The following is a 14149-nucleotide window of genomic DNA, read 5'->3' as shown; positions in this document are numbered from 1 at the left end:
CTTTGTATTCATGGTACTACAGTATCCCTTTAACCCCTTAAGGACACATGACATGTCATGATTCCATTTTATTCCAGAAGTTTGGTCCTTAAGGGGTTGTTACAGCGCACACATAAAAATTTATTTTTTTAATTTTATAAGGCTACTTAAAATCTCCTAACTCAGCAAACAAATATGGGGATTCAGTTCCACCATATGGCCACATTGTGCTAAGGCCACCACTCCTTCACAGTACCCCAATATCGGTGGGTCCTACCCTACTACCAAACATGGAAGGCAATGTCAAAGAAAAGTCATCAAAATTCTCCTATAAACTCCACACGAATTGACTCCTCTGTCATGAAACAGCCGCTGTAGGGTACCTACAGCCTACACGTTTTCTTTAGTTTGCTACCATAATATTTTAGTAGTTGAAACTGGATGTACCTCTCACAATACTATGGCAGTGCAGATCATGTTCTTTTAATATCTGAATATAAACCACAGGATGCTTGTATTATTTTTATTAGAACCTCCACAGTCCTTTATTATTTATAAAGCATTTTACCAATCAGACCACATTGAGATTTGTCTCATTTACAAATATACTCTGGGAGCAGGTTGGACATGTAAACATAAATACATTCAACATACAATTTAAAACGTTATTACAGTTGCATTTAAATTGTAAATACAGACACAGATATTGTCAAGTATTGTACCCAGTTAGAAGAGGTGAGATCTTCGGGAAATGTATTTCATGGTCGCAAATGTTTGAGAATTCTCAGCCACTTCCTTTTCGTAATCTGGAATGTAAAGCTTGGTAGGCCTTCTATAGACCAGTCCATAACATATTGATATGCTGATAGTAAAACATTAGGGAAATCCCCAAATCTGGACTGGTGTTGGTCTTCCTAGACTGATTTCAGAAACACTGCTATAGACCACTGGTCAGATATGGGACAACCAGCCATTGCGTTATGTTACACACAGTAACAAAACGCAATGATATCATTTGGACAAATTAAATACAAACCGTAAACCCAAACAATTAACATATACTCTAAAACACTAGACTTTGTGAAACAATAATTCTATGAGGCATAATAATACTTCATTTAATAGACTGAGAATGAATATCTGTTTATTTGTGCGATATTTGTCTAGAGTATACAGAAATGACTTCTATCCCAAGTCCACAGTTGTACCCTGAAAAGTGGCATATTGGAAGAAGATTAAAGGGACCCTCCAGACCCCTAAAGCGCATGTTGAAGTGCATTATGTGTCCTCTTTATTTATTTTTCAAACAGTGTAGATTTCCATAAAAACTGTTACATTTATAAATTAACCTTGTTACAACCCCTGGTTGTCCTGTTTCTTCCTGGTTTGGTTAGCTCAGTGGAGCTAAACTCAAAAGGCAGCAATTGCCCAGAGCACCTGCCTTGTAAAGACTTCTCATTGAGCTGCATTGGGAAGACTCTGATTGGACAGACACAGTAAGTCTGGACAGAGTTGGAAGGGGAGGGCTGATTGTAGCTATACCTCCAATGAGTACAGAATGCATGCATGTTTTCATTGGGGGTATATCTACTAGATAGCTACTTTTCTATTTTTACATGGGCAGTGGCGTGTCTACACCTTCTACTTATGTATGCAATAGAGTTATCTGTGGATGATGATATGGACCCAGACACTTTTGTCAGCAGAAATAAAAGCCACATGACCTCAACCTTAAACATGATGTAATTTCTCCCATTAGTTAATCTACCTGTATTGGTAGGAACACAGCATACCAGTTACTAATCCCATTTCTCTACATATAGCTCACTACAATGACCAGCATTGTGATTTTAGGGGAGTAATAAAATAGCAAAACTGCAATAATTTAAAGAACCAAATACTTCATTTTTACTACAATATGTAAAAATGTTATATATTTTGTGATTTATCAGATATGGAATCAGACTAGATTAGTGATTTAAACATAATCCATATTGAAAGGTTCATCACGTGTGTGATTTTATTTCCGATATTCTGTTTGGCCACACATGCACAGTTCGTGGCCACCCCAAAGGAGCAGGACACTGGGACTCTCGTACTACCCTTGGATGCTCCCACAGAACTGAGGACACATGAGTTATTCGACACAATGCAATCTGTTATTATTTCCATTTGTTTCATCTCCTCTTTTTATTATATCTGCATAGATATGTTTTAAATATCATATTTGGTTTGAAAGAGAGGTATTTGTGCAGGTGAAAGTGTTTAAATGTGCCTACGTACTGTGTAAAAAGCAGAAGAATGCAGCATCTAAACCGAACCTTTGGATGGAGATCAAAGCTCTCTCTATCTTTCTACAAGAACCATTTAGAAGAACTGCCAACTCAGTGAAACAACTGTACAGATATAAAACTGTAATAAACATTGATATCCTCCCTGCTGTCCAGCTGTGACCTGTCCTTCGCTAGATCCATAATATATTTCAGCTGATCAAGAGTGGATCTGTGTTTGTGGTCCAGACTCTCTTATTTACTACAGGATATGGTCTGTGTCTTCTTGTTCTTTAAAAGACAAAAGCAAGAGCTACAATACAAATAACTCCCCGTTAAATAGCAAGTAAAATAGACTTGGATCTAGATATAAAGTGCTGTGAAACATTTCTTCTTCCCCCCCACCACCCTGTCCTCTAATCAGTTCTTCGGAGGTTTAACTTGTACCCTCTCAGTAGATAAACCAGCTGGACCGGCAAGAAAGAAGCTCTAAAGACAAACCTACCTTTCACTTGGCTTGCACAGCGTAGGAAAATAGTCAAAGTAAGTTTGAACTCACACAGTTACCTTTTGAAACTTTATAAGAAATTAGATTTCATTGATTAATTGACTAAAAAGAAACCCATACGAGTTTCCTCTTAAATAGTAGATTGCACTTTTTATCTCCAAGGTGAATCCTTAGATGTGACTTAAGACTTGACTCCTGACCAAACTTTTTGCCACAGTGAGTACAAGAATATGGTTTTTCTCCCGTGTGAGTCCTCAAATGTGATAACAGACTTGCCTTCTGACTGAACCGTTTTCCACACTCGGAACAAGAAAATGGTTTCTCTCCTGTGTGAACCATCAAATGGGACTTCAAACTGGACTTCTGACTAAAACTTTTCCCACATTCAGTGCAGGAAAAAGGCTTCTCTCCAGTGTGAATGCTCTGATGGCGAACAAGATCAGACTTTTTAATAAAACATTTCCCACACTCAGAACAAGGATATGGTTTCTCACCGGTATGAATCCTCTGATGGATGTTAAAACCTGACTTGTGACTGAAACATTTACCACATTCAGAACAAGCAAATGGTTTTTCTACGACAATTCCATTTTGTGTGATGAAGAGTTGCCCAACGTTATTTTCTTCTTCACACAAAGTCGATTCCTCCTTAATATGAGTGAATGGATATTCTGTCTGTGTATGTTCTGTGTGTGTGTAAATGTTGGACACTGGGAGATTTCCTTCTTCACAAAACTTGGGTTCCTCTTTAATATGAGTAGATGGATATTCTGTCAGTTTAATTTCCGGGTGTATGTAAATGCTACAGTCTGTGATCTCTGTCTCTTCACATGAGGTGGATTCCTCCTTAATCGGAGTATGGTCTGAAGACCTATACATATCTCTGTCTTTTAGAGTTCTTTGTGCGTATGAGGCTGTCTCCTGCCTCATTGATGTGATCTCACTTTTTCTGTCAGACCTGAAATGTTTCAGTCTTTGAGAAGTGCAAATATTTGTACCTTCCGATATATAATGCTGAGAAGAAATAAGTTTGTGATATTGGTCAGCTGTAGTCCTCCTCACAGAACTGTCTCCTGGAAAGAAAATGAAAATATGTTGTAAGGTTTCCTAGCACATAGTATAAAGGTGTCAACTTCTAAGGATTGAAATATAGAGAAAAAATAACTTGTATATTGCCCGGTTTATGAAAGCGTCTCTTTACTTACCGGACTTCAATCTGCTCCTCTTCTCTGCCTTGTTCCTAATGTGTTATTTTTAATCTGTTTCTCTTACAATACAGAAGGCAATGGAAGGACTACTTTGCCTTAGGTATTTTTTTCCCTACGGAGGCTCCTGCGGTGTGTTCTCCATAGTTCTCAGTGCACATGAGCAACAGCACAGCAATGATGCTGAAGAGAACCCACCTGATGCTGATGGCGACAGCCGTGAATGACCGGTTCAGGTAAGAAAAACTTAGGGTTTCCTGCACCTTGTGGACACCAGACACCCACAGGTGAAGTCTTCATCGGAGGTCTTTTCAAATTATGCAAAGATCCCAGAAGCTTACAGACCCTCTAACAGTTATATATAAATGTATCTCTGTGTTGAGAAAATTAGTGATACTGCAATGTACAGTTACTTACTCCTACAGAAACATAGACAACAATTAATCACTTTTTTAGGAAAAAAAGAGGAGCACACAACTCATCGTGTGCCTACATAGAATTTCATCAGACAGAAAAAGAAACTACACTCAAAACAAGCACATCTACGTACTTAAGAGGAGAATACGAGCAGTGTGTAAATTACTATTCGGGTCTCCAATGTCAGACAAGGGACACGTCTATATTCCAGATACGTTTCATTCCAACTTGCCAGAGATCCAGGTGTTGCACTGGTAACATCTGAAAGCAGCGCCTATTACTCAGGAGACTAGTCTACGCCCTACTGTAGCGAGAGTAAAGAACAGTGTGCAAGAGAATACTGAGAATGGAAAACGGATAGCCTGCCCTTCGGTGGATTCCTGCTCAGATCTCAAGCGGGTTTTAGCTCATCTTGTACTCCCCACTGTACCCAAGCACCATGGATGCTTTCCTGTGCAGTTTTTCTAACAGTACTACATTTTGCTCTTGGCACAATATCCAATCACAAAACAGACCGTGAAGATGGTCTACAACAAGAACGTATTTTGCTTATGATCAGGATTATAGATGGCTTACTGATCTTTAACCCAGATGCACAATAGTATTTGGTCAGCCCTATCTGCAACCTGTACTAGCAAATCAGGGCTAGTTGAAGTTGGGATCTTCTTTGTTCAAAAGACTATGGTTCACAGTTTGTAGAAATTACTCCTAGCTTCATTTCATAAAGAGAAAGCGTCCACTACACTGTATGCCAGAGTCATACGGTCTCATGCGTAACAGTGTATTCTAGTGACAGACTGCACTTCTGGAAGTACACCAAGGACATGTAACTAGAAGACCAGCCCATCAATAAACAAACCTGAGAACGTATTGCTTAAGTCTGCTTATCTAGCTTTTTGGACTGTCTTCAACCATGCTTAGCTTGAGTCAAAGGGAGCCTTCTTCTCTAATTATATCCTGTGTTCTCTAACTGCCATCAATGGCTTAGCCTATTGTAGGGATTATATTCTCTTGAATAGCTCACATACAAATATTATCAGACCAGGTTTATTGCTTGGCTTTTGTTTTCCCACTCATTGGACTGGTGTAAAATACAATGGATTTATAGCCTAACCAACTATATTTACTATGTACATTTTGTCTAGTGTGTGAATTACAAACATGGAAAAAAGGCTGCAACATGCAAACCCACAAGAAAGGTTAAAAGACCTCTTACCCAGTGAGCTGAAAGTCTGGTGAATTTCGATCATATCCTGGCAATGATCTTTCTGCCCTAAATACTCCCATTCCTGTACAAAGAAAGAAACAGTGACAAACCCCTTCACACCTAACAGGAACCTGACACACAATGATACATTCACCATCCAGACACATCCTCACACCTAACAGGAACCTGGCACACACAATGATACAGTCACCATCCAGACACATCCTCACACCTAACAGGAACCTGGCACACACAATGATACAGTCACCATCCAGACACATCCTCAACCTAACAGGAACCTGGCACACACAATGATACGGTCACCATCCAGACACATTCTCAACCTAACAGGAACCTGGCACACACAATGATACAGTCACCATCCAGACACATCCTCACACCTAACAGGAACCTGGCACACACAATGATACAGTCACCATCCAGACACATCCTCACACCTAACAGGAACCTGGCACACACAATGATACAGTCACCATCCAGTCACATCCTCACACCTAACAGGAACCTGACACACAATGATACAGTCACCATCCAGACACATCCTCACACCTAACAGGAACCTGGCACACACAATGATACGGTCACCATCCAGTCACATCCTCACACCTAACAGGAACCTGGCGCACACAATGATACGGTCACCATCCAGACACATCCTCACACCTAACAGGAACCTGGCATACACAACGATACAGTCACCATCCAGTCATATCCTCACACCTAACAGGAACCTGACACACACAATGATACAGTCACCATCCAGACACATCCTCACACCTAACAGGAACCTGGCACACAATGATACAGTCACCATCCAGACACATCCTCACACCTAACAGGAACCTGACACACACAATGATACAGTCACCATCCAGACACATCCTCACACCTAACAGGAACCTGGCACACACAATGATACAGTCACCATCCAGACACATCCTCACACCTAACAGGAACCTGGCACACACAATGATACAGTCACCATCCAGACACATCCTCACACCTAACAGGAACCTGGCACACACAATGATACGGTCACCATCCAGTCACATCCTCACACCTAACAGGAACCTGGCGCACACAATGATACGGTCACCATCCAGACACATCCTCACACCTAACAGGAACCTGGCATACACAACGATACAGTCACCATCCAGTCATATCCTCACACCTAACAGGAACCTGACACACACAATGATACAGTCACCATCCAGACACATCCTCACACCTAACAGGAACCTGGCACACAATGATACAGTCACCATCCAGACACATCCTCACACCTAACAGGAACCTGACACACACAATGATACAGTCACCATCCAGACACATCCTCACACCTAACAGGAACCTGACACACACAACGATACAGTCACCATCCAGACACATCCCTTGGTTTTACTCTATGATGTCCCATTCCCAGCAGCCTCACCTCTCCAGTCAGCAGATGGACGATCTTATTGGTCAGTTTCAGGATCTTCTGTCCATTTTGCCTCTCACGTATGAGTGAGTGAGGTGGAGGCACCATGGTTGGGCTTTCAGTGTTACAAAATCCTCCTGACACGAATGGACTGCTGCTGGTCTTTGCATGCTCAACAAGCTTCTTCATTATATAATCCTAAATATCAAGTGACAACTTATGGATTACCAAGTACAAGCACTTTTTTTTTTTTTTTTTAAATCATGGCTTTGTGGATTACAAGTACACACAATCACTGGATTTCACCCCCCTGCTGTTTTTCATTCCGACCTGGCATGGAAATTTTTCGGGGGGAGGGCGTAATTACAATTACATTCGTGCTTTCACACTTTTTGACAGTGTCATGAAGGGCTAGGGGCGTAGTCATTATCACATAAAGCGCAGGCTTGGAAAAGATTCGGGAAACCTGATGCAAAAGCTTAATAAAAGAATCAAGTTGCCATTGTCTGATTTTAGTGTTTCAATTTCTAATCTATTTAAATGTTAACACTATTCAATGCACCCCATTTTTCATACAACCATGATCAAGGCACTATTAACCGAATTATAAAAATAAAAATTACGGCACATAAAGCTACTGCACTAGGAAACACAAACAGCACTAGGTAGCAGCACAGCAGTTACTACAGTACTAGGACACACTCACAGCACCAGAATGTGCACACAGTACCAGATTGCACCCACAACACTTCCTGCACCGTATAAATGCCAGTAATAATAATGGGCCTCGGAGGGGGGCCCTCTAACAGAGGCAGTCTCAGCATCCATTAGAGAGTCTGTAAGGATTGTTTTTTGTTTACCTGTATGTCTCTTATCCCCTTTTGTGTGTTTGTTCGATCTTTTGAATGTCTTACACCTCTTAGTGTATCTACCTCCCTTAGTTTACTTTATCCTCCATTTTTTTCCATTTGTGTCTTACACCCTCCTTGTGTCTCTTACTTTTTCCCCTTTGTGTGTTTTACTTTTACTTTCCCCCAGGCCCTTAGTATGTCATTGTCCCCTTCCTCAATTCCTCTGGGTGTCTCTTGATTTTCTTCCCAGTATCTCTGTGTCACTATCCCCTTCTCCAGCTCCTCTGTGTGTGTCATTTACCTCTTCTCCAGCTCCTCTATATGTGTCATTGACCTCTTCTCCAGCTTCGCTGTGTGTGTCATTGACCTCTTCCCCAGCCCCTCTTTGTATCCATGCCCCCATCCCCAGCTCATCTGTGTGTCATTGTCCTCTACTCCAGCCCCTCTGTGTGTCATTGTAGATACGTTCTGCTGTATCTATTGAAGGATGAGAAACGTTCTCAAAGTGAGACACCATCACTAAAACATAAATGGAATAAAAATAAAAAGATGGTCCACTGGTCACCAAATTAAATAACAGGATGATGACAGTTTTCTCTACCCCATCTATGGTGCTATCAGGACCTGGCTTTAGAGCATGAATCACGATGCAGGAAGTTCACCCCGCTGTATAACATTACTTGTATGTAAACGAAGGATAAAAGAGAAGTACAATCAGGAAATTCCCAGAATCCCTCACCTCTCCAGTCAGCAGGTAGATGATCTCCATAATGACATTACCCAGAATCCCTCACCTCTCCAGTCAGCAGGTAGATGATCTCCATAATGACATTACCCAGAATCCCTCACCTCTCCAGCCAGCAGGTAGATGATCTCCATACTGACATTACCCAGAATCCCTCACCTCTCCAGCCAGCAGGTAGATGATCTCCATACTGACATTACCCAGAATCCCTCACCTCTCCAGTCAGCAGGTAGATGATCTCCATAATGACATTACCCAGAATCCCTCACTTCTCCAGTCAGCAGGTAGATGATCTCCATAATGACATTACCCAGAATCCCTCACCTCTCCAGCCAGCAGGTAGATGATCTCCATACTGACATTACCCAGAATCCCTCACCTCTCCAGTCAGCAGGTAGATGATCTCCATACTGACATTACCCAGAATCCCTCACCTCTCCAGCCAGCAGGTAGATGATCTCCATACTGACATTACCCAGAATCCCTCACCTCTCCAGTCAGCAGGTAGATGATCTCCATACTGACATTACCCAGAATCCCTCACCTCTCCAGCCAGCAGGTAGATGATCTCCATGGTGACATTACCCAGAATCCCTCACCTCTCCAGCCAGCAGGTAGATGATCTCCATGGTGACATTACCCAGAATCCCTCACCTCTCCAGCCAGCAGGTAGATGATCTCCATAATGACATTACCCAGAATCCCTCACCTCTCCAGCCAGCAGGTAGATGATCTCCATGGTGACATTACCCAGAATCCCTCACCTCTCCAGTCAGCAGGTAGATGATCTCCATAATGACATTACCCAGAATCCCTCACCTCTCCAGTCAGCAGGTAGATGATCTCCATACTGACATTACCCAGAATCCCTCACCTCTCCAGTCAGCAGGTAGATGATCTCCATACTGACATTACCCAGAATCCCTCACCTCTCCAGTCAGCAGGTAGATGATCTCCATACTGACATTACCCAGAATCCCTCACCTCTCCAGTCAGCAGGTAGATGATCTCCATAATGACATTACCCAGAATCCCTCACCTCTCCAGTCAGCAGGTAGATGATCTCCATGGTGACATTACCCAGAATCCCTCACCTCTCCAGCCAGCAGGTAGATGATCTCCATACTGACATTACCCAGAATCCCTCACCTCTCCAGTCAGCAGGTAGATGATCTCCATACTGACATTACCCAGAATCCCTCACCTCTCTAGCCAGCAGGTAGATGATCTCCATACTGACATTACCCAGAATCCCTCACCTCTCCAGCCAGCAGGTAGATGATCTCCATGGTGACATTACCCATAATCCCTCACCTCTCCAGCCAGCAGGTAGATGATCTCCATAATGACATTACCCAGAATCCCTCACCTCTCCAGTCAGCAGGTAGATGATCTCCATAATGACATTACCCAGAATCCCTCACCTCTCCAGCCAGCAGGTAGATGATCTCCATAATGACATTACCCAGAATCCCTCACCTCTCCAGCCAGCAGGTAGATGATCTCCATACTGACATTACCCAGAATCCCTCACCTCTCCAGTCAGCAGGTAGATGATCTCCATACTGACATTACCCAGAATCCCTCACCTCTCCAGTCAGCAGGTAGATGATCTCCATAATGACATTACCCAGAATCCCTCACCTCTCCAGTCAGCAGGTAGATGATCTCCATACTGACATTACCCAGAATCCCTCACCTCTCCAGTCAGCAGGTAGATGATCTCCATACTGACATTACCCAGAATCCCTCACCTCTCCAGTCAGCAGGTAGATGATCTCCATGGTGACATTACCCAGAATCCCTCACCTCTCCAGCCAGCAGGTAGATGATCTCCATGGTGACATTACCCAGAATCCCTCACCTCTCCAGTCAGCAGGTAGATGATCTCCATACTGACATTACCCAGAATCCCTCACCTCTCCAGTCAGCAGGTAGATGATCTCCATACTGACATTACCCAGAATCCCTCACCTCTCCAGTCAGCAGGTAGATGATCTCCATGGTGACATTACCCAGAATCCCTCACCTCTCCAGCCAGCAGGTAGATGATCTCCATACTGACATTACCCAGAATCCCTCACCTCTCCAGTCAGCAGGTAGATGATCTCCATACTGACATTACCCAGAATCCCTCACCTCTCCAGCCAGCAGGTAGATGATCTCCATAATGACATTACCCAGAATCCCTCACCTCTCCAGCCAGCAGGTAGATGATCTCCATACTGACATTACCCAGAATCCCTCACCTCTCCAGCCAGCAGGTAGATGATCTCCATACTGACATTACCCAGAATCCCTCACCTCTCCAGTCAGCAGGTAGATGATCTCCATACTGACATTACCCAGAACCCCTCACCTCTCCAGTCAGCAGGTAGATGATCTCCATACTGACATTACCCAGAATCCCTCACCTCTCCAGTCAGCAGGTAGATGATCTCCATACTGACATTACCCAGAATCCCTCACCTCTCCAGTCAGCAGGTAGATGATCTCCATACTGACATTACCCAGAATCCCTCACCTCTCCAGTCAGCAGGTAGATGATCTCCATACTGACATTACCCAGAATCCCTCACCTCTCCAGCCAGCAGGTAGATGATCTCCATGGTGACATTACCCAGAATCCCTCACCTCTCCAGTCAGCAGGTAGATGATCTCCATGGTGACATTACCCAGAATCCCTCACCGCTCCAGTCAGCAGGTAGATGATCTCCATAATGACATTACCCAGAATCCCTCACCTCTCCAGTCAGCAGGTAGATGATCTCCATACTGACATTACCCAGAATCCCTCACCTCTCCAGCCAGCAGGTAGATGATCTCCATAATGACATTACCCAGAATCCCTCACCTCTCCAGTCAGCAGGTAGATGATCTCCATACTGACATTACCCAGAATCCCTCACCTCTCCAGCCAGCAGGTAGATGATCTCCATACTGACATTACCCAGAATCCCTCACCTCTCCAGCCAGCAGGTAGATGATCTCCATACTGACATTACCCAGAATCCCTCACCTCTCCAGTCAGCAGGTAGATGATCTCCATGGTGACATTACCCAGAATCCCTCACCTCTCCAGTCAGCAGGTAGATGATCTCCATACTGACATTACCCAGAATCCCTCACCTCTCCAGTCAGCAGGTAGATGATCTCCATAATGACATTACCCAGAATCCCTCACCTCTCCAGTCAGCAGGTAGATGTTCTCCATAATGACATTACCCAGAATCCCTCACCTCTTCAGTCAGCAGGTAGATGATCTCCATGGTGACATTACCCAGAATCCCTCACCTCTCCAGTCAGCAGGTAGATGATCTCCAAAGTTAGGTCCAAGATCCTCTCTGTCATCTGATTCCGGTCCTTGTTCATCTTCACTTAGCCAGTTAGATGATCGAACACTGGCCCAAGTCCTTGTAGAAACAACCTGAATGCTGTGTGATTCTGAAATTTTACACATATAATTTATTTTAATCACATTGAAATATATTAGAAATAGATGAACATCCAATGCAACTATATCCCTTTAGAGAGAAGTAATGGGTAGCCAGCCTTGACATAACTAGGGGGTGATATTTACCTCGTATCATATACATAACTAGGGGGTGATATTTAACTCTTATCATATACATAACTAGGGGGTGATATTTAACTCTTATCATATACATAACTAGGGGGTGATATTTACCTCGTATCATATACATAACTAGGGGGTGATATTTACCTCGTATTATATACATAACTGGGGGGTGATATTTACCTTGTATTATATACATAACTAGGGGGTGATATTTACCCCGTATCATATACATAACTAGGGGGTGATATTTACCTCGTATTATATACATAACTGGGGGGTGATATTTACCTTGCATTATATACATAACTGGGGGGTGATATATACCTTGTATTATATACATAACTAGCGGGTGATATTTACCTCGTATCATATACATAACTAGGGGGTGATATTTACCTCGTATCATATACATAACTAGGGGGTGATATTTACCTTGTATCATATACATAACTAGGGGGTGATATTTACCTTGTATCATATACATAACTAGCGGGTGATATTTACCTCGTATCATATACATAACTAGCGGGTGATATTTACCTCGTATCATATACATAACTAGCGGGTGATATTTACCTCGTATCATATACATAACTAGCGGGTGATATTTACCTCGTATCATATACATAACTAGCGGGTGATATTTACCTCGTATCATATACATAACTAGCGGGTGATATTTACCTCGTATCATATACATAACTAGGGGGTGATATTTACCTCGTATCATATACATAACTAGGGGGTGATATTTACCTCGTATCATATACATAACTAGGGGGTGATATTTACCTCGTATCATATACATAACTAGGGGGTGATATTTACTTCGTATCATATACATAACTAGGGGGTGATATTTACCTTGTATTATATACATAACTAGGGGGTGATATATACCTCGTATCATATACATAACTGGGGGGTGATCTATACCTCGTATTATATACATAACTAGGGGGTGACATATACACCTCGTATTAAATACATAACTGGGGAGTGATATATACCTTGTATTATATACATAACTGGGGAGTGATATATACCTCGTATTATATACATAACTAGGGGGTGACATATACACCTCGTATTATATACATAACTAGGGGGTGACATATACACCTCGTATTATATACATAACTGGGGGGTGACATATACCTCGTATTATATACATAACTGGGGGGTGATATATACCTCGTATTATATACATAACTAGGGGGTGACATATACACCTCGTATTATATACATAACTAGGGGGTGACATATACACCTCGTATTATATACATAACTGGGGGGTGACATATACCTCGTATTATATACATAACTACGGGGTCATATTTACCTCGTATTATATACATAACTAGGGGGTGATCTATACCTCGTATTATATACATAACTGGGGGGTGACATATACCTCGTATTATATACATAACTACGGGGTCATATTTACCTCGTATTATATACATAACTGGGGGGTGATCTATACCTCGTATTATATACATAACTAGGGGGTGACATATACACCTCGTATTAAATACATAACTGGGGAGTGATATATACCTTGTATTATATACAGAACTAGGGGGTGATATTTACCTCGTATCATATACATAACTGGGGGGTGATATATACCTCGTATTATATACATAACTGGGGGGTGACATATACCTCGTATTATATACATAACTACGGGGTCATATTTACCTCGTATTATATACATAACTAGGGGGTGATATTTACCTCGTATTATATACAGAACTAGGGGGTGATATTTACCTCGTATCATATACATAACTAGGGGGTGATATTTACCTCGTATTATATACATAACTAGGGGGTGATATTTACCTCGTATTATATACATAACCAGGGGGTAATATTTACCCCGTATTATATACATAACTAGGGGGTGATATTTACCTTGTATTATATACATAACTAGG

At 42.2% G+C, this 14149-nt stretch overlaps 1 protein-coding gene across 1 annotated transcript in view; it reads right to left on the bottom strand.

Annotated features, from left to right (window-relative positions):
* Positions 1-1151: 1151 nt before the first annotated feature.
* LOC134575263 (zinc finger protein OZF-like) overlaps positions 1152-14149 on the bottom strand; it is a 29695-nt gene continuing 16697 nt past the window's right edge. The window contains exons 2-5 of the mRNA XM_063434525.1: positions 11921-12070; positions 7043-7228; positions 5596-5668; positions 1152-3830 (exon numbers count right to left, since the gene is read on the bottom strand). Coding sequence (XP_063290595.1) covers positions 2860-3830; positions 5596-5668; positions 7043-7228; positions 11921-11998 — 1308 coding nt within the window. The 5' untranslated portion in view covers positions 11999-12070 and the 3' untranslated portion in view covers positions 1152-2859. The remainder of the gene's footprint in view (positions 3831-5595; positions 5669-7042; positions 7229-11920; positions 12071-14149) is intronic.

This window comes from Pelobates fuscus, chromosome 10 (assembly GCF_036172605.1).
Source record: "Pelobates fuscus isolate aPelFus1 chromosome 10, aPelFus1.pri, whole genome shotgun sequence".
Classification (NCBI taxonomy): Eukaryota; Metazoa; Chordata; class Amphibia; order Anura; family Pelobatidae; genus Pelobates; species Pelobates fuscus.
The sequence above is the reverse complement of the archived record's forward strand: the minus strand, read 5'-3'. Positions and strand labels throughout refer to the sequence as shown.